General features: G+C 42.0%; 1 protein-coding gene across 1 annotated transcript in view; it reads right to left on the bottom strand.

Moving 5' to 3' along the window:
* si:dkeyp-14d3.1 (transmembrane protein 132C) overlaps positions 1-26,839 on the bottom strand; it is a 94,882-nt gene that overhangs the window by 31,635 nt on the left and 36,408 nt on the right. Inside the window, exon 3 of the mRNA XM_037483592.2 lies at positions 14,754-14,900. Coding sequence (XP_037339489.2) covers positions 14,754-14,900 — 147 coding nt within the window. The remainder of the gene's footprint in view (positions 1-14,753; positions 14,901-26,839) is intronic.

Raw genomic sequence — 26,839 nt, 5'->3', positions numbered from 1 at the left:
CAGGAGAATAGAAAGAACACAGACTGTAATGTATTACTGCTGTCAGGTGAAAGGAGAAAAAGATGCTTTGAAAATGTTCCTTTGCGTGTGTCCAACACAGAGAAATTCCATACTGACACTTTTTCAGGCCCTTTAAATCTATCAAGCTTTCTATGAATATGATTCTTGAACCGTGTACTGCGAAGGTGTCAGTCATTGCACTTTGATCAGCACATAGAACACCATCAATAAGCACTTGTTTTTCACTCTCATCCGCCTGAATGCATCATTAAAATGATTAAATGGGAAAACGTGCTGTCTCCATCGTTGTGTCACACCTATTTTTATACATCACATCTCTCCACTTTTTTTAAATGTGAAATTGTCTGATTTGTCTCCATTATACTCGGGTCTAACTCCCTTGTGACCCCTACATACAATACATCTGTGCTGCTGCTGCATAACCATGAACCTCCGGAGCCACAAGGGCAGCTTCCTCACAGACATTCATCACCATTATTCTCATCCGTGTCTTCTCTTCATTTGAAAGCATTTCAGGGGGAGTTACACCTTTTTCCCCCCTCCTCTTGTCGCTATCTTCCTTTCTATTATAGACATGGCTGAATTGAAAAGGTTGACCGGTTACAGCCGTCTGAGGGTGCTTCTCCTTCTACGCGCCCTCTAAACTTTGTGAGCCACCCCCCCACTTCCCACCCTTTGGCTTCTCTCCTTCCCTCATCTCCTTTCCTGTACTTTAGTAGAAACTGGAAACTGGATATTTGAAATAAAGATACTAATGTACTTGCCATACCTGATTTTGGCCTAAGTGACATAACTTTAACATTTCTTCTGCTCTTCACACTCTAACTCATAATAATGTAATCGAATACAGTGTTTACCCAAGGTTTAAAGTTTTGGGCTGTAGTCGTTGCAGACTTGCATGCGCCATTGGAAGCATGTTCACCTGAGTGTGTGTGTACAATTTTTTTTTAGCCAAAGGTTTTTAAAGGGGTCGGGGCTGTTGCGCTTTTGTAGATGATTGAAGAGTTTATGATCGGTCGGAATAATGCGTGCAACAACTCTAGCTTCTGGTCAGAGCGTCGTCACCTTTCTTGCATATCAGGAACATAAAGATATCTTCTGATGTGGTTGTTTGTTTGAAATGGTCTGGGTATTTTTTTTAAATAGGGGTTAGGGTCAGTTATCTCTTCCTATTCATGTACTAGTATTATTACTAAGCTCGCTGTTTATGTGTTTCTTCAATCATTCTACCTGACTTCCACTTTTTTTTACAGTATATCCAAAGGAATTATAAAACATCACTGGGGTTGGCCAATAGTCGGCCAGTAGTTTTTCAAGAGGAAGCAAACTAAAATGCCATGTTTTGATTTACCAGTTAACCACTAAGGATTATAAATAGTGTATTGCTTCTTTATAATGCCAATAAGCATTTAGTTAAGTCACATGGGCCATGTTTCATCACACATACAATTAGCCGATATCTCTAAACTTTACTTTTAATGCAGGGCAAGGGCTTTGAGTTATATTTAAAAAAGGCAATTTGAATACTTCTGCCAGCACTGATAACAAACCAGGTTAAAGCAGTAATGTCCAATATCTTTGCTCTACTGTTTTACAAGTTTCACAAAAATCATTTTGGAACATGTGTCATCGGGCACATTGATGGCCTAGAATTTTGACAATAGGAGCAATGTTTCTGGTTGATACAGTAAGTTTAAACCATAAAAAAAGGTTTTCTACGTTACTGCTTTGTTCGTCCCAATAGACAAGATTTACATTGTGGGAAATTTAATTCCATTTATCTTATTCTGCAGGAGCTTATGAAAAAAAGATTCCACTGTTACATTTCAAATAACCTACAGTGCTTGAATTAAACCCCACTTTTAATAGGCGTCAGATTTCCTTTAATTTAATCATTTATTCTTTTCCCCTTTTCTAACGAGCACACAGAGAAAAGGGATGAGTACTATTAATTATACGATGATAATGAACCATGGGCGCAAAGCAAACGCTTCTGGCTTGTGTGTATCAAAGCCGGTTAGTGGATCGTATTTCCGATTAGCTTAACAGTGTTCTGCAGCCTCCATGAGATGAAATATTCAACTCCCACCATTCTCGCTGCTCGAGCTTTCTCCTCAGCCGGTCCCACAAACTGTCGCGCATGTGATTGAATGTACACGGGAAAAGGCAAACGACGCCTTAAAAAACAGGACACAGCAGAGCTTCCGTGTTGCTTTGGTTCGTATCGCTCCAATCATATACTGCCCCTTCATGGCAATGTTTAGGTCTCTAGTTTCTGCTAAGAAAACTAAGATAATATATTAGAACACATTTTAACAAAACTATAATAATAAGCTGCACCAAGAAAGTAGAGAAACTGGATCTCCAGACAGTGAGGGTAGTTAAAACTCCATTTGTTTTATGGGGGATGAATGGAGTAGGATGCTCAATGCAAAAAAGGTAGAAGAGTGTAAAGAGAGTAATATTCCATTAGTGTCTTATTTTGCTCCAGATTGCCTTGAGGGACACGGGGTGCAGTCTATGAGTCCGGGCTCAAACTGTGGCGTATCAGTTCCTAGACAACAAAATCCCATCTAGAAGCTAATGACATGCTCCATGCCAACAAGTGTCAAAACAAAAGTAAATGCTTTTCTGCAGTGCAACATCCTTAGAGTCCATCAGCTGAAGTAGGCTCCGCGGTGTAATGGACCCCTAATGACGGCAGCTATCATCACCGGTGACCTCAGACCTTTGTGCATCAGACGTTGCTTCTCAGTCAGTTTCACTCTAGCTGTCTCAGTAGCAAAGCCATTTAAGTAGCAAATTGCAATATAATAAATTGCTACTTGTTCCGATAGTTACACACACTCAATTTTCCTTACATCAAAGCACTCATCTCAAGGCTGGATAACAGGCATTAACCACAGTGAACGGCCAGCAAAGCTGCTGATAACTCAGTCTCACACACACACACACACACACACACTAGGGGGCAGCAGACACTGAGCCCTGGGGCAGTGATGCAAATTGTAGGTGCAGAAACTCTCCCTTCACCATCACCCTCCACACGCTCCCCCTTGTTGATCTGTGGGTGACACCATGTGACCGTGTGGGCTGCCTTTGCACCTGCAGGTGGTGTGAAACAGGTAGCGCCTGTCCGCCATGGAAGAATCCCTTAAAAGCCCACAAATCCTGGGGTCCTTTCAGCTCTGCCACTGTCGGCATGGCAACAGAACCTGGAGGACACAAGAGTCATTGACCAGAGGCACCCAGACCACCAGATCAATGGTACTCTATTGCAACCTATGCTTTAGCCCCCTGCTTGTAGGATTGTGTAAAGTTAAGCTGTGACTTTGCGAGACACAAAAACGGGTGAAAGAGTCAGGGAAAGGATCAGCTCGATATTACAGCATGCGTTCTGCAAGCAGGTCGCTGGTAAACAAAGACGACATAGCCAGATGTCAAAATTACAACGGCAGAGTGCTAGCATTTTACAAAAATATAGTGCAAAGATTGAAACATCACGTAAGTACTGCAGAGACCTTTTTAGTAAATGTCATACAATAAATGCTAGTAGGCGAACATAACGCACGTGGTCGCACATGCTTTCACACTTAAAAATGCACAAGACACTTTCCCAATCACACGCTCACTTAAATGTACAAGTCACACTCATGCTGCTTCATATGTGTAAACGGAGCTGCTTTGTTTGTGATAATTACAGTAGTGGAGGCTGTGTGGGCATGATTGCCTTGTTCCTTACTCTTAATGCAGTGCCAGGGATCAGAAGGGTAAGAGCCAGTGATGGAGAGTCAGTCTTTACAAACTTTCCTAGTGAGTCCTCATGAGATCCATTTTAATATTTTATGAAACTAAGTAACACCAAAGCACTCGCTATACTTCGACATTAAAAATCATCTCTGGTGTTCATTGTTTTATATGCACACCTGTGAGAGGGATTGGCTTCCAAATGTGAGGAGTTTCAAATGTATTCTCTTTCCAAGAATTCTCTCCTCTCCTCTCATTTATTGCAGATTATGCAAATTATTCTGGGTGTTCTAGCTCTCAAACTATAAAAGTGCCATGCATTAGAAGCCTGTTGAAAAGCTCATCACAAGCAGTCAATTTGCATTCACTTTGAACAAAGTGATGATCTCGCCCTCTCATGTACTATGAAAACACAGTAATATATCAAAGATTCTTTGACTAACTATTTGATCTCATTTTTAAAATGATATTGCAAAACTATGAACACAAACATCAATTAAGAGGATGAATGACTGTAATACAGTCTGCAGATTGGTCTAAACTACTTTAACCGCACCAGCTCTACATTCTGAATGGGGCGCCAAATCAATCTGTATCAGAAATTTGGAAGCTTTCCGTTTAAAAAACAAACAAAACATGAATTGCATTTTCGAATCTCAAAGCACTATTCAAGCACCTCCTCCCAGTAGATCCACAACTCCCTTTCACGAGTGCATTAAGGTGTTTAGCCCCCTCTTTAATGAGCTCAGTGTAAAATTAGTTCTAGAACAATTACACACAAGCACACACACTTACTCACACAAATATCCGCTGTTCCCCGACACACCGCATCCACTCTACACTCCATACACATTCCTTAAATCAAACTGCATATTTTGTTGAAATATGATCATGTCGATATAAGACTAATCCTATAGATGCACATAGTATACGCATGTCAATGCGCTTCCTGCGGCAGAATTTTCATTGATCAGCAGTTAGGGAGTGTGATGTGAGTGGCTGTCTTATCAATATTTTGACATTGATCCAGTGGCAGGTCCATAGAGGGCAATAGGGCGTGGCCCATGAGCAACGAAAAAGTTGATTATATTAAAAATACATTTTACAAATATTATATATATTTATTATATTATATATTTATGTTTTTGAAATGTGAATTATATACCCGGTTATAATTGTAAATTACAATATCTGTACAAAATAAATGCTTTTCCTGCAAGTCCTATACGCTTGTCTCGGCTCGGGCCGTGTCCCAAAGGGGCGGGTCTAAGAAGCAGTTAGCCAATCACTAACAAAGTTAATGAGTGACATTATTATTTCAGGGTCCTAAAATACATATAGACTTGGGCTTTCCCTTTGCCGCCCTACGCTGCGCTCTCACCAGGGCGAGTCTCGCAACGAGCCGTTTAACAACACAACAAGAGCGACCACCGTCCTTCCATGAAGAGCCAAACTCGGTACGGGAGAAGAACTTTGCCGAAGAAACTAGAGGTAAAACAACTGGACCCAGATCAGCTCGACCTCACGACCAGACAACGGCCCGGCCGCACATTCAACGCTTCTGTAGAGACTTCTACACCTGGGGATGTTTAGCTAGCTAGTAAGCTATGCGCTAACGCCGTGTTAAAGTTAACATCGCTACCCAGCTGTGATGCACACAACCAGGATGTGGGTGAAAACACAGCACATTTTATCAAAAATAATTCATTGTGTGAAGTTGTGGGGCTTTTGAGTTGGTCTTTCCTCAACACACTGATCAGGTGTTCCTTTTAATATAATATTGGGTGATTACAATATGGTGGTTATATCATATTCTGAATATTAACATTTTATACAATATATTCATTGATATACTGAATTGTTTGTCCTTATTATGTTAAACTTTTTGAATAAATGTTAAATATTTAACTGCAAAGTAATGTGTGTTTGATACCCTTTTTTGCATTGAATCACACTGGGATGTCAACTGAAACTGATTGACTGGCCCTACCAAAAAAAAAAATCCACCAGCCGCCACTGCATTGATCCATAACTGGAAGCACCCGATCATGAAATCTAAAGACTAATTAAAGACAGAGCTTTGGTGGCACCCAGCTACATATCCAGCACAGTCATTGTATGCTGCCGGCCACATTGCAGCCAGTGGGAGACGGACGACTGATGTGGAAGCCGTGAGGAGTCGAGTCAGATCACACTACGAGAGACTAATGACAAGTGTCTCTATACGTCAGATTGCATCAAGTGCAGCTGCTTGACTGAGACGCTGCTGTGGCTTTGGCGTCATCGACAGACACGTCAGCTTTGTAAAACATGCAGATATGTATCAAGCACTGACGATTAATCAGGAATATGGTCTTGGCATAAATGACAAGGAAAGCAGTGAAGTCATCGCTCAAGTGGGCCGCCTCTGTGGACGTCCTTCCAGCGTGACCTCCACAAGCCAAAGACGCCTTCTGGTGCCTCACTATCACCTCAGTTTGAAACTCGAATCCGCCCAGGATGCATCTGTCCGTGTCTCAGTATACATGTCTCCATGCTGAGTGTGTGTGTGTGTGTGTGTGTGTGTGTGTGTGCGCGCGCGCGCGCGCGCGCGCAGGTTCAAGGTGGACGGGGTGACATGTACATAACGCGGCATCTCATCTGGAGGCGGGAGCATGTCCGCTGGTTCTCCCCGTGTGGAGGTGGACGCACCACCTGATTATATGTCAGGGCTTGTAAGTCCTGCTAAACAGGCAGGAGGAGGGAGAGCCTTTGGTGACATCCTGAGCTCTCCAGCTGGTCGTAGTTGTGCTTTCAACCGGTTAGGCTGGGAAGGATAACTGGGGACAGGAAGAGATTGCTTGTCAATGATGCCCCGCTCAAGTGCTGTAGCGAAGACAAGAGGATGGGACTTGTGCCTTACCTGTTTGTCTTCTGGTTGATTGAATCTGCTTCTGACTGAAAACAGAGCTGCCCATTTGTGTTCCAAGTACAGAGTTCCTCACCATCATTTACCTTTTTTTTTTCTCTTCTTCTAATACTGCCTCTGCACCTTTCTCAACAGCCCAAGACCTGTTTTAATAGGCTTATTTAAATATTTCCCCTGTGCAGGTTGTAGAAATGAGGAAGCTTTGGTGCCAGACCAGGCATTTCGTTAAGTGGAATAGGCTCCCGTATAAAAGCCAATCATAGTGAAGGCCTAGCTAAACTGAGGTTAATTGGAGGCAACTGCAGGCTACATTTTTTTTGCCTTTTCAGTTTGATGAATCTATGGGGAAGGAGCTTATGGGAGAAATCTGGCCGGCAATATTAAGGACCAGTGGAGCTTATCTTACTTCTCTGTGGTCGCTTATCATGAAGATGAAGGAGGGAAAACATACGATGCAATCCAAACTGAGTGCTTGTTCAATAGATATAATTATAAAACATTGTGGGTATTTGTCAGAATTCTTGTAGGCAACTGCATGTTTACATCTCTCCCCACTTTGCCTCCCTGGCAGAGTGCTACCTGCAGCGAGCTACAATTTTGATCCAACCACAGGTATAAACGGTCTGTAGACTCAGAAAATACAGAGACATTTCTGCACAGGGTATTTTTTTTATACATTTAAGAATGGAAAAGACTTTTTGTATCACGCTGAAGCATTGCTAAACAATACCAAAAGCTCTTTAAAGAGGGAGGATGTAAATACAGAGAGAAGTCGGTCTGTTTGATCCAATTAGGTAATTAGGTATATGTCACTATTTACTAATGATGCTATTGAGCCACTACCTTCTTCCTAGATTAGCCAGTTTTTTTGCTCCCAAATAACAATACACTGTTCACTGACAATCACAACGTTTGACAATGTCATTCCACAAAGCTAATTTGTAAATGGATGATCATTTCAGAATAATTCAAAACATAAGAGTTGTTTTGAAGAAACGTATTGGGTGCAGTGGAAAATGTTTTGGTGTCCTCCCGCCCCAAAAACATGTAAACCTAGGGGACACACTGAGCACGTATAGTTGGCCAGGCATGTAAACTTTTAACGTTACAATTAAAAAAAAGCAGTTTACTGTAAGTAACCACTCCAAAAAAAAAAAGATAAGCTCTGGTAATGCAACGCTCCAAACATTTGTGGCCTCCATCTAATCCTCTGGGGGATTAAGCTCTTAAGAGCGCAGGATATTCTCTCATAAACCTTAATAAATCTGAAACACAGAGACTCTCTGGGACACATGCAAACCTCAATCTGTCTCTCCACTGCGCTTACATTATCTGCTACAGTACATGATGCCTCGCACACACTAATGGACAGCATCCACCCTGGCCTCATTTAAGTAAATCTGAGCTACCACCTAATCAAACTCGTATCGCCGAAAACGATTTGGGTCACCGCGTGAAGCCTTTGACAATTGTAACCATAGCAACTTTACGGCCACTTGGCGTAGATGCAAACGGTGCAGATCAGACCATTCTGTGTTACATTATCACTTCTTTTTGGCGAACTTTTTCACGTCTTTTTGGCAAACTAGGGGGAAAGTGCAATAAAGCACACTGGGACATTATTTCCCTCATATTGTTTTCCTGAACAGGGAGCACAGGAGCAGCTCTAACAGCCAGATGTAATCTGGGCTGACTGCTGTAATCAGCTGGCTGTCCTGGGGAGAAAGAATATGCCACAATCTCTACTTCTGATGTAGGAAACGAAGCTACATCTATTGCGTTACCTTCTCATAGACTTTACCAACGACCAAATAACACTCGGTGATTCCATCTTAAAGTAAAAAGTAGCGTTAGAAAAACGCAGCGACACACCTGGGCTTTCACAGAGAAGCAAGAGGGGATTTCAAACCGTTTTGTATTGGTAAACGCTTCCAATAAAGCTCCACTTAAGTGTATATTACAAATGGAGGTTCAGGGAATAGGGTTGATTCATTATCAAAGATGTTAGCATTAAAACTGTCAAGTTAATATTCCTGTTTGGGCCATTTCATTTCAGCCTTGATTTATGCAGCATTATGGGACATTAAATCATTATCAGGAATGCTGCAACTTTAAAACACTCTGCAAACAAAGGTTATTTTGCAACTGTAATAAGTCATCCCACAAGGGGTTTGCACGGGAGACACGCCACGCACAAGGGGAAGAACAATGACAAGCTGGCAGCTCGAGCGGGTAACACAGGGCAGTATATATGTGGTTGGGGTGATGAGCCAATTGGAGGCAGCTGGGTGGATGAGGCAGGTGTGGAGGAGGAGGGAAATCAGGGGAAAGACACACAAATAGAAGGAGAGCAATGAGACTAATGAGACGTTACAATTTTAGTTTAGTCAACAAACCATGTACTGTACTAATTGTGAAAGAACTGTCACAACCATCTTACTGTTAGAATTGTATTGATATGAAAAGTTCTGAGGCCTTGAGAGCTAAAATAAGCTATCATGGGTTTAATTGCAGTATTGCCTTAATTGTCACAAACTATAAAATAATTACACTCTTCTTCTCTAGACATTGAAATTGAGATAAATTCTGAGTCTGCTGCCAAATATAACCCGCTATTACATAGCTGTATGATTTATGTCACGTATCTTTATAGTGAAATTAATATATCTTGAATTCCATGCAGATTTGCTTTGATGTTAAACAGGCCACAACGAGGCTGTTAAAAAAAAAAAAAAGATATTTCAAATATATACATCTCGTCTCAGCCAACCCCATCCTCTTTCCTCTTGGACTGGTTCCCTTGTGGAGTGGCTGTAATAAGTGGACTCTCTGTCCCGCTGTTTGGTGTGGTTTGGAGGATTAATGAAGTGCTGGCTCTCAAGGGAGATCCATCTGCACCCAGACAGTCTTAATGAACTACAAAGGCCCAGACATGGCACTTTTATTGAGGCCTCTCCTAGTGTCTTATAACATGCTGGGGAAGCAGGACTGCTTTTGTTCGGAATGGGCTCACCATTAATGGTGACAAAGTGAACTTTTCAATCTACCAGAGTGCATTTCAGCCAGTATTATGTATATTACACAGAGCAACTTTGTCTCTTTGACTCATTTGAATTTCGGCTAAAATTTCCCCATGTGAAATTATCCATCCCATGTTTAAATAATAAGAATATGATTCAAGGTTCAAAATAATTTGTGACTGTAAAAGCAACCTTTCAAACCCGGACTGTCATCTATAATCATGCAAGTTAGGAAGGAAAAGGTTGACCCGCGCCGTCTTTAATTTTTTAACATACCAATTAATTATTTCTAAGATGGCATTAACAAAAAAGTATAAGTAGCAGCGTCAGAAATGCACGAGGGCAAAGGGAAAAACTGCTCCTAAGAAATATAACTCTGCCCTAGATATCACTAGGAGAGGGGCAAAAAATGCAACCCCCAAAATTTCCTCTAACAATAATGACAATTTAACTTTTCAAAAACAAGCGCAGCGGGAACCTTGAAAAATACGTGATCTTTTGTCACCGGGCAACCAAGCAACATACTATTGCCTACAGTGAACGACAAGTAAGTATTGCTTATTGAAATGATTTCGTTAGCTAACGTTAGCTAGCTCGTATTAGCCATTTCAGCTTGCTAGCGAGCTAACGTTAGACACAGTGCAGTCAGTGAGAGAGATGTTTACCATCTCCTCCGTTACTGCCATCTGTGTCAGGAATGAGGAATAGCACCTCAAAACCTGAGGCCATGGTGCTGTGTCGGAAACTGGAGTTCAAGTATCTCCCGGTCTTCACAAGTGAGGGTTAGATGGATCGGATCGGTGCGGCTGCAGCAGTAAAATTGACGCTGCCCATGAACGTCTTGGTGAAGAAGGAGCAGATCAGGAGGGCGGAACTCCCAATTCACCGGACGGACCGGGGTCATGGCCGAAAGAACGAGGTTGCGGATACAAGCCGCCAAAATAAGTTTCCTTATAGGGTAAGAAGCTTGAGAATCAGAAGTGAACTTGGAGTTGAAGCACGACCATTTTATGAGAGTCATTTGAGGTGGTTTTGGGTATCTAATCTCGATGCCTCCTGTGCGCCTCCCAATGGAGTTTTTTTGTGCACTTTCAATTGGTTGGAGACCCCGGGAAAGACCCAGGACACACTAGTGGGATCATGTCTCCCAGCTGGTCTGGGAACGACTCGAGTTTCCCAACACAGGGAGCTGTAAAATGTTACAGAGACAGAAGTCTCTGGGTCTGCTGCCACCTCGACCCGACCCCCAACAAGAGGAGGACAGTGGATATCAGTGCCTATCACTTCCTATTCAAACTTTCAGTGAAAGAACATTATCCAACTGTATGTATCTCGTTATGAAGACGTCACGCAGGTCTTGGCAAACTGTATTTACCTCAACGATTTGGCAATACACAACTTTCTTTTCATTAAAACATTGCATGACTTAATCAGACAGCTGATAAAATAAAACTATTGAGCCTGCATTTTGAGTTAATTGCAGTTAAATAAAGTAAGAAACAGCTTGGTTGCATGTCCTTTAGGGTGATGTCAGCTCTGTTATTTTCAGTCTAAAGCCTTGATGGAAAAACTGTCACCTCAGTATTGCTTTTATTTGGCTGGAGGCCGTCAGTCAGGGAAAGTGTTTGCATCACAATAGGAAGATTCCCCCGTCTGGAGCGCTACAAAACAGATTTAAAGTATGACACCACTCTGAAAATAATGTTTTGTGTGATGAATCTTGATGAAAACTGACGAAAATGTAATCTATGTTTAGCTGTAATGCAGATGTAAATTTTAAACGTGCTTGTCAGTAAGAAGAAATGGGGCGTCTATTTGATTGTAATTTTCTTAAATGGGTGTTCACAGCCAGTAAGGCGAGGTTAGAGCATCAAATGCTTGGCTCAGCTGGCCAAGATGAGCAGCTTTAAGCGACTGAGTGAACCTGAAAATAAAGTACACCTGACCCATCAGTGTCGCTGCGCTCTCATGCTTGCAGTGGGGACCCACCGTGGCACACAAACGCAGGCTTCAATTAACTATCCCATTCGTATTATTTAGTGACACTTAGGTCCATTCCAAAATCCAAGGTGCACTTTCATTGCCAATAATCATCATCGTTTTGAACTTACAATTTTGACTAGCCGTCACGTGATGCAGGGAAGGATAACTGGAAAGCTCGAAAATCATGAGGACAGATGATTTCATGCCATTCTTTCACTTTGACCGTGCTGCAGAAAAGAGCAAACACTTCCGGACTTTTCAAAAGTGCAACTATCTTGCGAGTTTTTTCAAACACGCTTTTGATTGACAGTAATCTAGTAAGTCATTAAGTCTGCCCTACATATGCACACGTTTGTTTTTAAGGATAAGGACTTTTTTTTTTCGTTTTAAAGGTGAGAATAAAGAGAGTGAAAGCCATACAGATTCTTGCTCACAATGTGAATATTGTTAAAAAGAAAAATGCAAACAGGATCCACAATTGTTTGATGTAGAGCATTCAAACGCCTCATCTCTGTACCATCGAGGAAGAAACGGAAAAGAAGAAAGCTGGCTGAGTGACAGCCCAAAATATGAGATAGCTATGTCTAATCCCCTTTTAGAAGAGCTTCATCGAAATGACTGGGAGCGGGGAGGACGAGACGATAGAAAAAATTGGAGCATTGTGTATTGTATAACCAGCACGGGGCGTCCTGGGTCTTCTCTGTGAAGTGACTTTGACAGCTTTGGGGATTAAGGAGCAGTCCATCGTGCATGGCCCAAACAGCAGGGATTAGACTAAATATGCTCACTCTTGTCTCTGGCTCCTTCACTTAGTGAATCAATAAAGGATGATTTTTTTTTTCTATGGTAATGGAGCGCATCTGTGTGTGTCCTGAGGCCAGGCAGTGAGGAAAACACCTGCAGGAAGGGGGAGAATGGCTCCTGAGGCAAGGAGGAGGAGGCTGATAAGTTCTACTGCTCACTGCCGCACGCAGTATGCCTAAAAGCTCCTTTTTAATGTCTGTTGTTAAAGATGCTGCAGCTCCACTTACACACCGAGGCATAATATATTACCTCCTCGGGAGAGGCCAAGAGTCAGACTCTGGCAGACATCTCACATATTTGTGGTGATAAGTACAGGGAGAACTCATATGGCAATAACAAATCTGATAACGATGCCATACTATCATTTTTACAATGGAGGACCCTGTCGCTCACCCATCTCTTCCCGAGCGCATAGCAGGTAGTGTGAAAATGCAAAAGGTCCCCTCCAGAGCCAGGGTTTGGTTTGTTCATTCTGAGCTTCTGCCGGTGCAGCATAGACGAGTCCGTGAATGTATGTATCTATGTAGACATGGAGGGCTCATTTTAAAGATATTGAACACAACATTGTTTGATTCCTGATTTTGAACATGTTATTCCATTTCTGTCAATAGATCTGAATCGATAATCCTTTAAAATAGTCTTTTATATGAGAGGGTGGATATGGATCTATGTATGTATCTCTTGATGGATCTTGTCTACTAGTATTATCAAGGGTCAACTGGAAAATATGAATATAAATTGATTGCATATATTAACCTAATATTGATCTCTGATAGAGATCCACTTTATTTTTCAGGAGGCATTCCACCTGCCTGAACCAGTGTATAATTGCCCGGGGCTAATGGGCAAGCTATGTCAAGTCCTGGCTAAGCCAGATAAGAGCAATATTGACATCAACACAATTTGGGATTGCTATATATTTTACACTAGATGTTACCTTTTGTGTTTATCAGTTGTCAAAATTAGGTGATTTTAAGCTTCTCGGGCAGCTAATGTTTAAAAACTGACTGCTAGTAGAGGCAAATGTTCTGAAAAGTAGAAATATTAATCAGATTAATCACAAAAAAAAGCACACGACACAAATGAGCTGGTCTGAATATACCTCTGCAGTACCACACGACAAATTGCTGAAGAACATAGGCATGCATATCTTTGTTTAACCTGCAGCATTGCAGTTGGACTATAATAATTTGGCACAGAGATCCATTAATAGCAGCGTGAACAAATCGCTGGACCAACTCATTCAAATCACACCCAGCATGTCTCATAGACTGGTCTACACTTAAATAACTCCTGCACAATTTTGATTATAAAGTTGCCCCAATTTTCTTAAGGGAGTGGTTTGGAATTTGTTAAGTGGAACGAAAGCTAAAGAGAAAATAATTGGAGCTTTACCCAAACACCAATCTGCCTCTAATCCATAAACTTACACCTGTCGCTAGAAAGTTAGATCTATTTAAACTGCTCCCTGATTCGAGGGGAAAAACCATTAAAACACACAAAGGCCGTCAATCAACACAGCAACCTAGTTCTGGCAATCATCCACATCTGTCAGATTAGTTTATGGACGTGAATACAGATTACCCAAACAACTTCGAAGGATATGGACAGCAACGAAAAACCAAATGCAAATAAAAGGAGGGAGGGAGGGAGGAAAGAGGATGTTGAGCGAGGAAGAAATAGGGAGCGAAAAGTGGATATCGTAATGGTCTCTTAACCCTTTCCTCCCCGCTGTGGTCTCAACAGACATCCCATGGTTTTTATGCCAAGTCAAGTGTGTCATTTCAGTAGAGGGAACATCACTTAGATGCACTCACACTTCACGCATCACTTCCCGTGTATCTCTTGCAAACTGTGGAGCATCTGGAAAAGCTATTTCTAAGAAAAATTAAAATGTTTTAGGTGACTGAACCGCTCCTCCGTCTAAGCGATGCAACTTAATGCGTGAGTATCATAAAAGTGAGAGGATGGAAAAAGTGTAGCGGCGCTATTCGTTCTAGCAATTTGTAAATTACACTATGAAGTACCAAAATTCTCTCTTTTCTTTCCACTCGGCAGAGATCTGTTGAGTCTTTCAGCTCATTCTCGTGCCAAAGTGTTGGACAATGTTGCTAGCTTGTCAAATTAATGATGATAATTTACTTTGTACACTCACAGTAAAAATCTTTCTGTGGTCAGAGATGTTTTGTTGTTCACGTGAATAAGCAATATAAACTCCTGGTGTACTTTTGGGGGTGTCCCTTGAACAGCGATGTCATCCATGTGCTCACCTTTGCTGATCGTAGCCGGACTCCTTCCTGCGGCAGTGGAGGGTCACCACTCGGTGGCCTTCGCTCCTCACATCTTGACTAACTATCCACTGGGTGGGATTGCTGGGACGAGCCCCAAGGAACGTCAGTCCTTCTTTTAACTTCACTCTGTGGAGGAAAAACGAGATTTGTTAATGAGCATATCAGGCCGAAAGATTCTACTAAAGAGTCTCTCATATCAGTAAGTCATTGGATGAATCCAGCTGATCCTTAGAGAGCAGCTGCGTCCAGATAGGTATTTTCTTTTGGCCACTGTTCTGCCTAGCGATACATTATCCAGATGGTTCACTGCTTTGCATTGTCTGGTCTTCAAAAGGTGCCCCAGCTGTTATCTTCTTTTGATCACTGTGTGTTCGCTTCCCCCGAGAGGACATGTATGACTACTTTCAAACATGTACGCCATCTCATGGGTCCCACAGCAAACACCTGCTGTTTTCTTGAGAATACATCATGAACAGTTTAGGAAGTGTTGTCGTACACCTGTGTTAAAATCTATTTATTTGCTTAAATTAGCTTATTAAAAATGATCAGACACTTTGGGATCGTGATTTTTGCCATAAAATGAGGGTGCTGTGTAAGTGTGATGTCACAATCCCATTATGTAACTCCTCTTCCTCCCATATCTGCCTTTGTAATTGGTTCACCTATTAGGATGACATTATGAAAAGTTTTCCCCAACTGCGGCAGAATTACAGCATCAATGTCTTTGGCTCAGTCGACTACAGATTTAAAAGCCCACATATCCACCAAGAAAGATCTGTGTGAAAGTGTTGACAAAAAATTGATGTTGACTAATGTTCCATACCATGTGAACAGACTGACTGAGGGTGACAGCAAAGTTTCAGGGTTGAAGGGAAGACTAAATTACGAGAGAAGGCCCAATCACTTTCCCTATCCAATCCAATACCAGGCTGGCAGATGAGACCAAAGATTGGACTTTGCTTTCATCTTGAATTTGTTGCTCCACTTTACCGGGCACTTTGCGATTGCATTTCTATGTACCAGTGAACATATATCGGCCGTCTCCAGTCATCTTCTTTTCTTTGATGTGATATCATGTGGTGATGAGGGTTGTATGCGAAGGGACAACTGGTAATACGACAGGAAGAATGAAGATAAACACAACATCGAAGTGTCAATCTAAATGCGCTTGCGTAACTGCGGATGCGGATCAAATCAGATCCGATACGATATTTGCCAGCTGCTTCTCCTCTCTGTTGTGTCAATGAAAGGCCACATCAGATATTTGATCTTATGCTCACATTGCACAATTTTGGGCACCGGAGAGAGGACCCCATGTGGTCTCTGCTTTGAGGGTGGACTGTAAGGTTACTAGTCCACCTAATAACACAAAGATATATTGGCTTTACTGATGAAGACAAAACTTGAATCATTCATCATCGCTCAGCAGTGAAGCTGTTGAAAGAGGGGGAATGTGTGGAGGGCAGCGTAATGTGTGCAGGAAGTGATCACACAGGTGCGATTACCTTGGTTTTATGCACCTGACCTGACTGGCTGAGGGTGATAGCTACTAGTGATTGCTTTATTCACAGTGAAACATCTCATTTTCGTTGTGTACTGATGAGTAGGGCTGTACTTACTATTTTATTTTCACCTTTTATAGATTATTTTTTAATTCCAGATTAATTAGAAATTTAAATTTACCAAAGATTTTTATAACTATATATGTGTATATATAGCTTATCTAGTTCTTAAAAAAAAAAAATTCAATCATTTTCTCTTGTTGCAGTAAGATCATACTTCTTATTGGTCAGATGCCTGATCAGAACATCACAGACCTCAAATACAAAAGGATTGCTTTGACACAATTTATTGATGTCAAAGCGACCCTTTGCCTGAACCGGAGAATCTTTTTTTTCTACTAAAGCACCTGGCTGAAAACGGCTTTGACATGGCTTCATTTCATCTTTGGAGTTTTATGCAGTGAAGGCACTTGCTGGCAAATGGACTTTTTGCACCAGTGTGGGGCACGGGAAATAATTAAAACAATATATGGATAGAAGACAGAGACGGAAGCAGCAGTCTGAAACATTTCATTTTATCAAGATGAACGGGGGAATGTTTCCTTACCATTACAACATCTGAGGGGAAATTACTTTTATCATAATGGTGATAAACAAACATTTAGAAAACTGCATCTGATAACTCAAACACACATGAATTACTGAAATACAATGAATGAAATAGTTATAAAATAATAATAAATTACTCGAAATGCTCTATACTGTACATATTGCCCTTCATCCTCTTTTGACTAAAAGCAATAACGGGATCCCTAAACTCAACAAAAAAAATCACCTGAACTTAGTACACTTACACTCAAATAGATTAATGAGAAGTGAACTACACAGAACAGGACAAAATGCCTTTCACTGTCAGTCTCAGGGTGTATTTCTGTCCACAGTGAAAGGAAGTGCTGAGAAGAAACTTACTGGCATTTAATACAACTGCAGCCCGAAGAGCTCGTGCACAGCTCTACTCGGTTCCCAGTGGGAGCAGCAAGGTCTTGTACCTGGTTTCCTTACGCTCCAGTGATCAGGATGTCTATCAGCGGTTCCCAGTGAGGCTTCAGAATGTGTTAAACACAGCTGAGTCTCAGAGGGTGTCATTACTCCACAGACCATATTCCAGCTTATTGAGTAGGTGTCCTTTATTGACTTAATGGTCAAATAGGCCTTGTAACCAGCCAGCATTCTCTTGTAGGTTAAATACGTTCATCTATTGGGCCTAATAAACTCCTGTTGTACCCTCAGGGAATATATAGGACTTCAAATAGGCCAGCTCTTTAAAATAAAGCCATCCTGATATTTCTTACAGTATTTCTTAACTTTAAGCACATTTTGTTGATCATAAGTCTAAGAGTGATTTTGAGGATATTAACATTTAGCTACTTTAAACTAAATGTTGACAAAAACATGCTCATAATTAAAAAAAATTACAATACATACCCATGATTATATTTAGCAAGTAAACTGTTTAAAATGTCAACAATCATAATTTTAATGATAATACATTTGAGCAGGTATCACTCAATTTGAATACACCTGTGCTCTCCTCTCTCTGATTATTAGCGGTGGACTTGATAGGTAAGAATGCTGCTTCTACAACTATTTACCTCTATAAGGCGTCAGCATTTAGCTGAGGGTTTAAAGTCCCACTAAACCCCAGTGAAGAAGACATAACAGTCATCATAAAATTACCAATTTATTATATTATTAGCATTCATTGGCACCGGAAGTCGGAGAGAAAATGATCTGTTAAAAGAAAAACGAATGCAGGTGCAATCAGAGACCACAAAGAGGCCCAATTCAGATTACCACACCATTTGATGTCATCATAACCCTTTGTTGGATAATAAGTGAAGAAAATCATGCCGCACTGCATATTCTATCTTCTTATTTTTTTTTGTTCTGCTCTCAACCTTGTTTTTTCTAGCCTGCTGCCCATCTGCCAGCACACCCCCGTTGTGTGCTTGGACTCCTCAGGGGCTCCCTTGATAAATAGTGATGAGATAAGTGAGAGCTTCTCCTCGGCGGGGCAGTGAAAGGAATAAACATTTCCAGACAAATCCAATAAGGACGCTGGCAAGACAACAATGGGTGTCCCCAACCAGTGGTCTGTGTCCCGCCACCCTGGCTGCACTCCAGTTGCCTCCGTGGTGGGCTTCCATCTGACTCTTTTGGGTCGCTCACATGCACCACAGGGTTCCCGTGACCTACTCTGACCATTTCTCCCCCCCCCTCACTCTCCCGAGGGCCCCGTGCATCCACAATCAACAAGCCCCTAAAGCGCAGCGTGGAAAGCACCTCTCTAGACTCACCTGCTGCTCCTCACAGAGCGTAACGACAAATACATCAAGGCAAAATCCTACACTCCCGTTCCAAAACAACACATCAAAATAGACTTATTTTATTCCCGCAATGTAGAATAAGACGTTGAAACTTTTGTAAAGTCAAGGAAAAAAGGACAAAAAATAGCTTGTTTTGATGTCTGTGTTTGTCTGACAGTGTATGCGGGTGGTCCTGTGTTAATGCATTGTGTTGTTATTCATAGTTTTAAAGCAAAAAAGCAATTAGACAGTGCGCTTGGTTGTGTGTGTGCTTGCTAATTTGCGAGGTTGTTAGCAGCGGGAGATCAGAGATTTTAAAAAGTGGAATTATAATAACGCTTTAATAGAATAACAACAGATTGATCTAAATACAATGCATCCCTTTTATGAAAACTAATAAAAGTGAGAGGAGAGAGCAGGCTTTCACTGTCATTTGGCCATCAGCACTGTGAGATAAACATAATATTCTCAGTCTATCCTCATCACATTAACCATTTCTCTATTCATTTTCTTTATCTATTTATGGTACCGAATGTATACACAAGTGATATGAAATCCTTTGGAAATAATATTTTATAGTACACAGATATTTTATAAATACACAATATATACAGTAAGGCCAATGCGTGCCTTGTGCTCATGTGTGTCGCACTCATTTCCCCCCACATGCCAGGAGACACATATCATTGGCTTTTCTTTTTCGGAATCACACGGCAGAGATTACCGAGGTATCCATTGTTATGCCGAATGCCCATAAAAGACAGAGGAAACATATTTTGTGTGCAGATCTGTTTTGCCAATTACTCTATCATTTGTGTAGACATGGTTTCGAGCAACCAGAGGGGAACATTGAAAATCTCGTCTGAAGAATTCATATGATTGCTATCATGGAGCGCAGATTTGTGGCGTTCCCACAGAATGTGTCCACCTAATTGGATTTTCAAGACATTCAGGAGCCCAGTGAGAGAAAAAACAGGGGCCAGGGGGTAGAAACAGTCAATAATACTCTAAAATAAAAATAATTTAAGACTTGTGGAATATTTGCACTTCGACTAACATGTTCTTCAATTAAGCCAGTCTCTTATTTCATTTTACAAAATGAATCTTTTTTTTTTTTTTAATACAACAGGAATCATTGCAGTTAGCTAGATTGAGGGCCTGTGCAATAGTTCCTGTGGATCGCCGTGCCATCTAATAATAGGATTAAAGTATTTTTTGAGAGGAGCTGATTTAGATGAGCAGGCTCAACAAAGGCTGCTGAAAGGTGGCCCACTCTATCCTGCATTGGGGCAGGCGGGCCCACAATACGCTGATCAACGTGTGTTTGTGTATTAGAGTAGATAAACACACAGGGTCACAGACAGCAAATGCTCTCTAAAATGCCCGGGACAGGGACATTTGCTGGTACATACACACACAGACACACACTCACACAAACAAGTATACAAATGCAAATATGTGCATTGATGTACTCATGCATGCATTTACGTGCACCCTCAAACAAATGCCGAAACTCATAAGAGCAGGCCTCTGTTACGCTGTGACAAAGAGATAATGTCACAATGATGCCTTTGGCAATAGAGATTAGCCAGCACACTTGTTTTCCCTTTTCTCCTTCTGTTTTTGCTCCTTTTTCATTTCATTTCCAGTTTTTTAGAAAATGGGGGAAATAAATGCTTGCATGCCCGGAGGAAACTACATTCAAGGCCTTAGCTCTGCTGCTCACACATTGATGTCTCGTCTCTTAAGATTCAAAATGCCTCGGATGAACCATATTGTTTAAAATGAGTGACTTATACCTTCTGCCTATCAGTGCTGAGTGGAAGGTGGTAGCGAACTAAAGGCAATCAAAAAATGTATTACTCCTGCTCCAAAGTTTGTCTCGTTTAAACATGTCACAGGGTCATCTAAGTGCTTTCAGAGCTCCCGTTCAATTGGTTTCCATTGTTAACTGATGACAAGAAGCATGCATGCATGCTCAGCCTCTTGCAAGAAGTTGTCTGAACGACATCAGCAAACTGGTACTCGGCAATGATGTTGATAAGAGTTGCCTTTATTCCAGCTCGACGCAGTGAAGATTATTCCACACTAGAACAAGAAACTGAGTGATAAATTGAAACATTTAAATAATCAGGGATTATTAAGAATTTCACATAACCATTATAAAATACATCTGTATTGTTCTCACAATTGCGTTAGAGCACAAAAGTCACACGTTTTTTTGCTTGCTTTGCAGGAGTTAAAAATACGGCGAAAGCCTTCAGTCTTCCAGCTGTCGCATACCAATTCCATGCATGGTGATAGGTACCACGCTGTGGCATCCCTGAAGTTAAGAGTTCCCTCTGCACCCACCAAGTCCTCCCCTTCCCAACACAGCCCCCGTGCCCCGATATCATCAGTGTGTCAGTATGGTCTCGATTTGTCGGGCGTTGTCTTATTAAACCCTCCTCCATATGCCCGTGCTATTTACAACAGCCAAGAGCTTTCTGTCGTCTTTCACACATTCCACTCGGCCCCCACGTCTCCCCTTCACACGGGAGTTGGTAGAAGAGGAGCTTTGTGTTGTGGCAGAGGCAACTGACAGCGCTTCAGCAACTCGAGGACTTAAGCCCGCGAACAGAGAACTAATGCCCTGCGCGTGCTGGGAATCTCTGATACACACTCGCTCCCGTCTGCTCGTTTACACCTAAACGCCAATGGAAAGCCACGCGTCTGCACACCCACGCTCATGCATTCGTAGAGTAATATAAGCGCAAACCCCCCCCCATCGGCAGTGCGGGGTTCACGCGCAACATGCTATGAGGTAATGAAAAGCCTGCAGCAGTAAACTGCTCCCAGCAGGCTTACTCTAATGCTGACAAAATTGTTTTTAATTGGTGAAAGAGAATAAATCAATGCAAAGCGTGTTTGCAATAGGAGATGAAAGAGGGCAAAACGTGAACACGGAGGAACGTAGGCTGGTGGGGGGGCAGATCATCAGACGATGCTTAAAATGAAAAACGTTTCTGCCGTCCTCTCTGGATTCTTATAAACTCTGGATCCAAGCAGACTGCAGGGTCCTATCTCGATAAGTAGCAGAGAATCCTCATGGGGGGGCGAAAGGGGCCTCTGGGCGTCCTGCGTCCTGTGCCCCGACCCCCCCCCCCCCCCCCTCTCGACCCCTCCCCTCGCCCGCAGTTGCTTTGATGAAAATTAGCTGTCAGTGTGTGGCACTCATCTGATCGACACACCTTCATCCCCAGCTCACTGACCTTTACAGCGAGAGCAGGGGAAGGGCGGCCGTCCACCTCGCACAGGGAGATCAACACACCCAGAGATAGAACAATAACAACCTCAGACGCTCAATGAGTTGACACAGCGAAGGGTCTGACTCCTCACAGCCACACCAGGCTGCAGCCGAGTGGGTGTGAGGTGTGCGGGTTAGGATTTAGTATTGTGCATCAGAGTGTGAGTTCCAGTGAGAAAAAGCAACAACCAAATGGAAGGAAGACAGACAGAGGACAGTCCTTTAAGCCAAAGACCGATCAAATTACACTGGAGATTGTAACCTCCAGAATGTCACCGTCTCGTTACCAAATGTTTTGCAAAATGAGAATTGCACCGTTTCTCTACAGTTACTCCGAAGGGCTTGAAATGCCTTAAAATATTCAATTTGCAGGCTCGCCAGGTAAAATCCATTAAAACCAGCCAGTAATGTCATTTGAATTAGGACTGCTTGGTATAAAGCACGGATTCCCGGTGCCTTCCGCTGAGTGGCTCTGCTGGCACCTTGTTTGCGACCACAAGGCAAATGGGATTAGAAGGAGACAGCGGCAGCTAATGTAATGACACAACTTTTCTAATCATGCAAAACCGCAGAGTCACTAAAGGTTTAATATAGTGCAGAGGAAAAGCATTGCAGTCTATTAAGGGCTCAATTAATAGCTGGAAAGTTGGCACTTGAATTTCTGAAAATATGTTATTCGACTGGTACTTGTTTACGCAGCAAATAGAGCGGAAAGAGGACAATAGAGCACTTTCTGCAGATTGAGTTTCTGTTTATGTTGTAAAAAAACTAGTTGTGTTTCCTCCCTTACTTTCTTTTGGTTGTATTCCATTTGATAAAAGAGTTTTCAGCCTAATGGAGTAAAACGCAGCCACCCTTTCAATCGTTTTGTTCTGTCTGCCATGATGTGTATCTCACGCTGTACTGAGTCTGTGTGTGTGTGTGTGTGTGTGTCAGAGTACGGCCCGACTTGTAAAAAGACAAACATAGAGTAGGGTTGCTTGTTTCCCGCAGCAATCTCACTCCGTCACTTGTAAAGTACCGATAGCACAATAACTCCAGATGTTATCGATACTCCGGCTATTGAGCGTTGTCTTATCGGTGGTGGTCCAGCATTGGGTATCGGTGGAGCATCCCTGCTAATGAAAGCCATGAGGCCGACACAGAATGGTTACTGTGGGCTGTAAATCTAAAAACAGAAGCTGTAACACACCCACATTGCGGCGCAGTGGGAAACTGCAATTGTTATCGGTGGAATTCGGCGGAAACTTGACGAATGTACTTTACTGTAATACTGGCCTTTGTTGGCCGTCGGAAAGACTGAAATGTCACTAATGAGATGCCAGATGTGTATCAAATACTTCTATTCACAGTTGCAAAGATCCCCTAACGAGGGGTTAATGGGGTATGGCTCTGACTTTGCGGGTATCTTGAGACCAGATGTCATGAGGAAAAAATGAGCACTGTCCCGTACACTCCAACAATGCTGCCTCAAACGAGCACTATGTCATTTTAATGGCGCTGGTCCTGATGGAGGACGATTTTCCACCATTTCCACCGTGTGCTGATATGACCCCAAAATCTTCTGCAAAGTTATTTATCACCACAGCTGATGCTGCCCTTGGCCTGTGCACTTGACCATAACGTTACTCAGCAGTGATTGACAGGTTGACACAGCCTGTAGCAGGCCAGGGGACACTGTATTGAAGTGGCAGCGGCAGTCGTGTCCTTGTGCTGCACAATATGTGTGGTCAGAGAGCTGAGGGGAGCTGATAGTCTCGCCTGTCCGAGCAGCTCCCCTGGAGCTCGGGCACAAGGCTTTTACCGATCCCACCAGGGACGAGTGTCCTTTAGGGTTCTCGCTCTAACACAAGCACACACATTTGATAATGCAGAAAGCTACATTTGGACACACTGTTTGTTTTGAGTGTAAACTGTATGTGGGTAGCAAACTGAATCAGTTGAAGCATGACTATGCAGATCTTGGAAATGCAGCGGATAGAAAGGTAATCACAGCTACCAAGTTTGCAAATATTTCAAGAAAAAAAAAAGAAAAAAAAACCTTCTGGCCTCAAGCATCTTAAAATGTTACATATTTCCAATAAAACCTTGGCAGCAAAGAACGCAGGCTTTTTTCATAGGCCTACAAAGAGATAATTCCACCATGAAAGAGAAAGAGACAAAAGCAGCTGACTGAACCATTCACTTTCCAGAGAGAGGCTTTTCTTCTACGAACACCAAACTTCTTTTTTTTTTTTTTTAAAAGTCAGATTAAGATTTTTGTAGCCGTCGATTTCTCGACATGTATAGTTTAATCTCCACTGATTACCACAATGTGCTCCACGAATAATTCAACGCATTTACTGACGAAACCATAAAGCGCCACGTGCATGCGCAATACGAGAGAGGTGGACCTACGCAACCCCATCAACATACCAACGCATAAACAAACACACACACCGAAGCCATCTGGCATCGACGTTACAGACGTCTCCTCTCAGCAGCCGACGGTGCATCTCATGCCAAACTGCACGTGCAGCAGGAGCAGTTAACGCTGAACAGTGACAGTCGGCAATGCCTTTTACTGCGTGGGTGTCATGTTTTATGTGGATTACGGATGTGCGTTAACTGATGCTTATTTCACGGCTGGTTATTCCATTGACAGGAGTGTGATATTTAAGAGGCTGATTCATGACCTTCTGTCTCTGATCGCTCAGTGTCACGATGGTAAGCTCAGGATGTGAAGGATGGAGGAAAGGACAGGAATGCTGTCTCTCTGATTACCATTCATTCACTCTTAATTGTTCACTGTTGAGCCAAACCTTTGTACACATCAACCACAAAGACACACACATTTGAACACACAGTCTTTTCACTCACTGCTAAGTGCACATTTGCGATATGCTTCATTTAATCTTAGTTAAAGCTGTTTGCTCAGCATACACTGTGAGTTAATGAGCCTGCAGCAATTAATGCCACTTGTATACAAAGTGCCGATGTTGTTGCCGCTGAGTTGTCTTTAATGAAATTCTTTAAAGTGGAAACCTTGAACCGAGGAAAGTAAGAGAAGTGTTGCTAGAGCTTGTGTGTACTTATTGGTACAGTGGAAAATGTCTGCAAATAAGGTTGTTCACGGCAGTGAGGGAAAGGTTCACAGAAGAACAGATGCGATCAGTACATTTGCAATGAGCAAACACTTCACTGTTTACTGCACGTCTAATAAATTCTGCAAATCCACATTACAAACTGTACAGTTACAAGCGAGCAATTTGTCCTTCTAGTACGATAAGGAGGCAAGGTGGCCAGGATAATACTTCCCATTACCACGCAGTGTGACATGAATACACCATCAACTATTTGCCTCTTTAGCGACTTAGTTTGTTTGAATATTTTTGCAGGTTTAAACCGGGGCTTGAAATCACCTCCTCACAATGTTGAGGAAAGGGTGTCTTGAGCTATCTCTGCGATCTGTGCCCCAAGGAAACAGCGCAGCTCAAAGCTTTACTCCAGCTGCCACAAGCTTAAGATACATTCGTCCAATGTAAAAACATTGTCAATATCCGGTTGTTGTCCTCCGTTGCACTGAGAGGAATGCTGCAGTTTGCTGCAAAATATATATATTGTGGCATTCTACCAAGGCTCAGGAGGATGGATATAGCTGACACTTGCGTCCTCTGCTGTGCGTCACACAGTAAATTGCCGACAGAAGAGGAAAGCTGAATCCTGGGAAATTTGCATTTTAACAGCTTCAGTACACAAAAGTGTCAAGAGCCACTGCCGTACAAGATGATACATCGAAAAATCAGGAAGAGGTGAAGGAGAGAATATGTCAAGTCTGACAGTAGATTTTACGTGAGAAAACGTATCAGTTTTTACTTTTTACAACAACAATGTTACACCCACTGTCCCCTCTTCAGTTGTATTAAGTCTCATGAGGGAGTAAGACTGGAGCTGAACCGCTGCATTGGAACGAGTGGAAACAGATCCAACATCATTAAAGTCCCCAGGTGATGTTTTATAATGACAACATACAAAAATGGAACCAGCTTGTGAGGATTTAAAGGTCTGGATGGAGGCTGGAAGGGTGTACACGCAAACAAAACAGAACCTGATGACACTGGTAAAATCAGGAGATGGATCTAAATGGAGAAATACAGGTAAATGGGCCACCTTTATCATACCATTGAGTTCCTCATTTACATGTATTACTTAATATCTACGACATAGAAGCGTGTCCTTTTCCTATTCTAAAAGGTGTACCAATAGGGAAGTAAAGGATTCAACACGGATGCAGTGACACAGCATAAAAAGTTTTGTTTCATATCTGTCATCTATTGTCTCATTAGTTCCTCTCATCTTTCTTTTCTGCTAGGCCAATCCATGCAGTATGAAATGCCAAGTGCCCTGTCTTAGAGGTGCTGTGTGAAGACCATATTTTTGTAGATGAAAGTACTTGAAATCCAGAAGGAGGATTTATGTTTTGGTTGGGAATTTACGTGAGGCTAGAATAAAACACCACAGCCTCAACACTTTAAGCAGTTAATGTGATCAACTGTGTAATGGACAATCATTTTGTTATCTTCTGTGAATATTTAAATGAAGCTATGAAATACTATCTTTGTCATTCTTAATCTGTTTATAGACCAGCTTTCACATATGGATGCCCAGAATAAGAGTTGATTAAATACATTGATCCACATTTATAATTGCCTTAAAAGACGTTATAGTAGCACTGCTGTTATTTGTAATAAGAATATTGAATACTGTTCACTTCAAGATTATTATACATCCACAGACCTTGTTGGGAGCTGTTTCATGTAGGAATTATTTTCTTCCTACCAAAGTTCGTATGGTTTCTATGGTAACTATGGATGAAAGACAACATTTCCTATCAAGTGCTTTGAGCACCACAAGGAGAGTGCCATCTAATCC

The sequence above is a fragment of the Pungitius pungitius genome, chromosome 5, assembly GCF_949316345.1.
Source record: "Pungitius pungitius chromosome 5, fPunPun2.1, whole genome shotgun sequence".
NCBI lineage: Eukaryota > Metazoa > Chordata > Actinopteri > Perciformes > Gasterosteidae > Pungitius > Pungitius pungitius.
The sequence above is the reverse complement of the archived record's forward strand: the minus strand, read 5'-3'. Positions and strand labels throughout refer to the sequence as shown.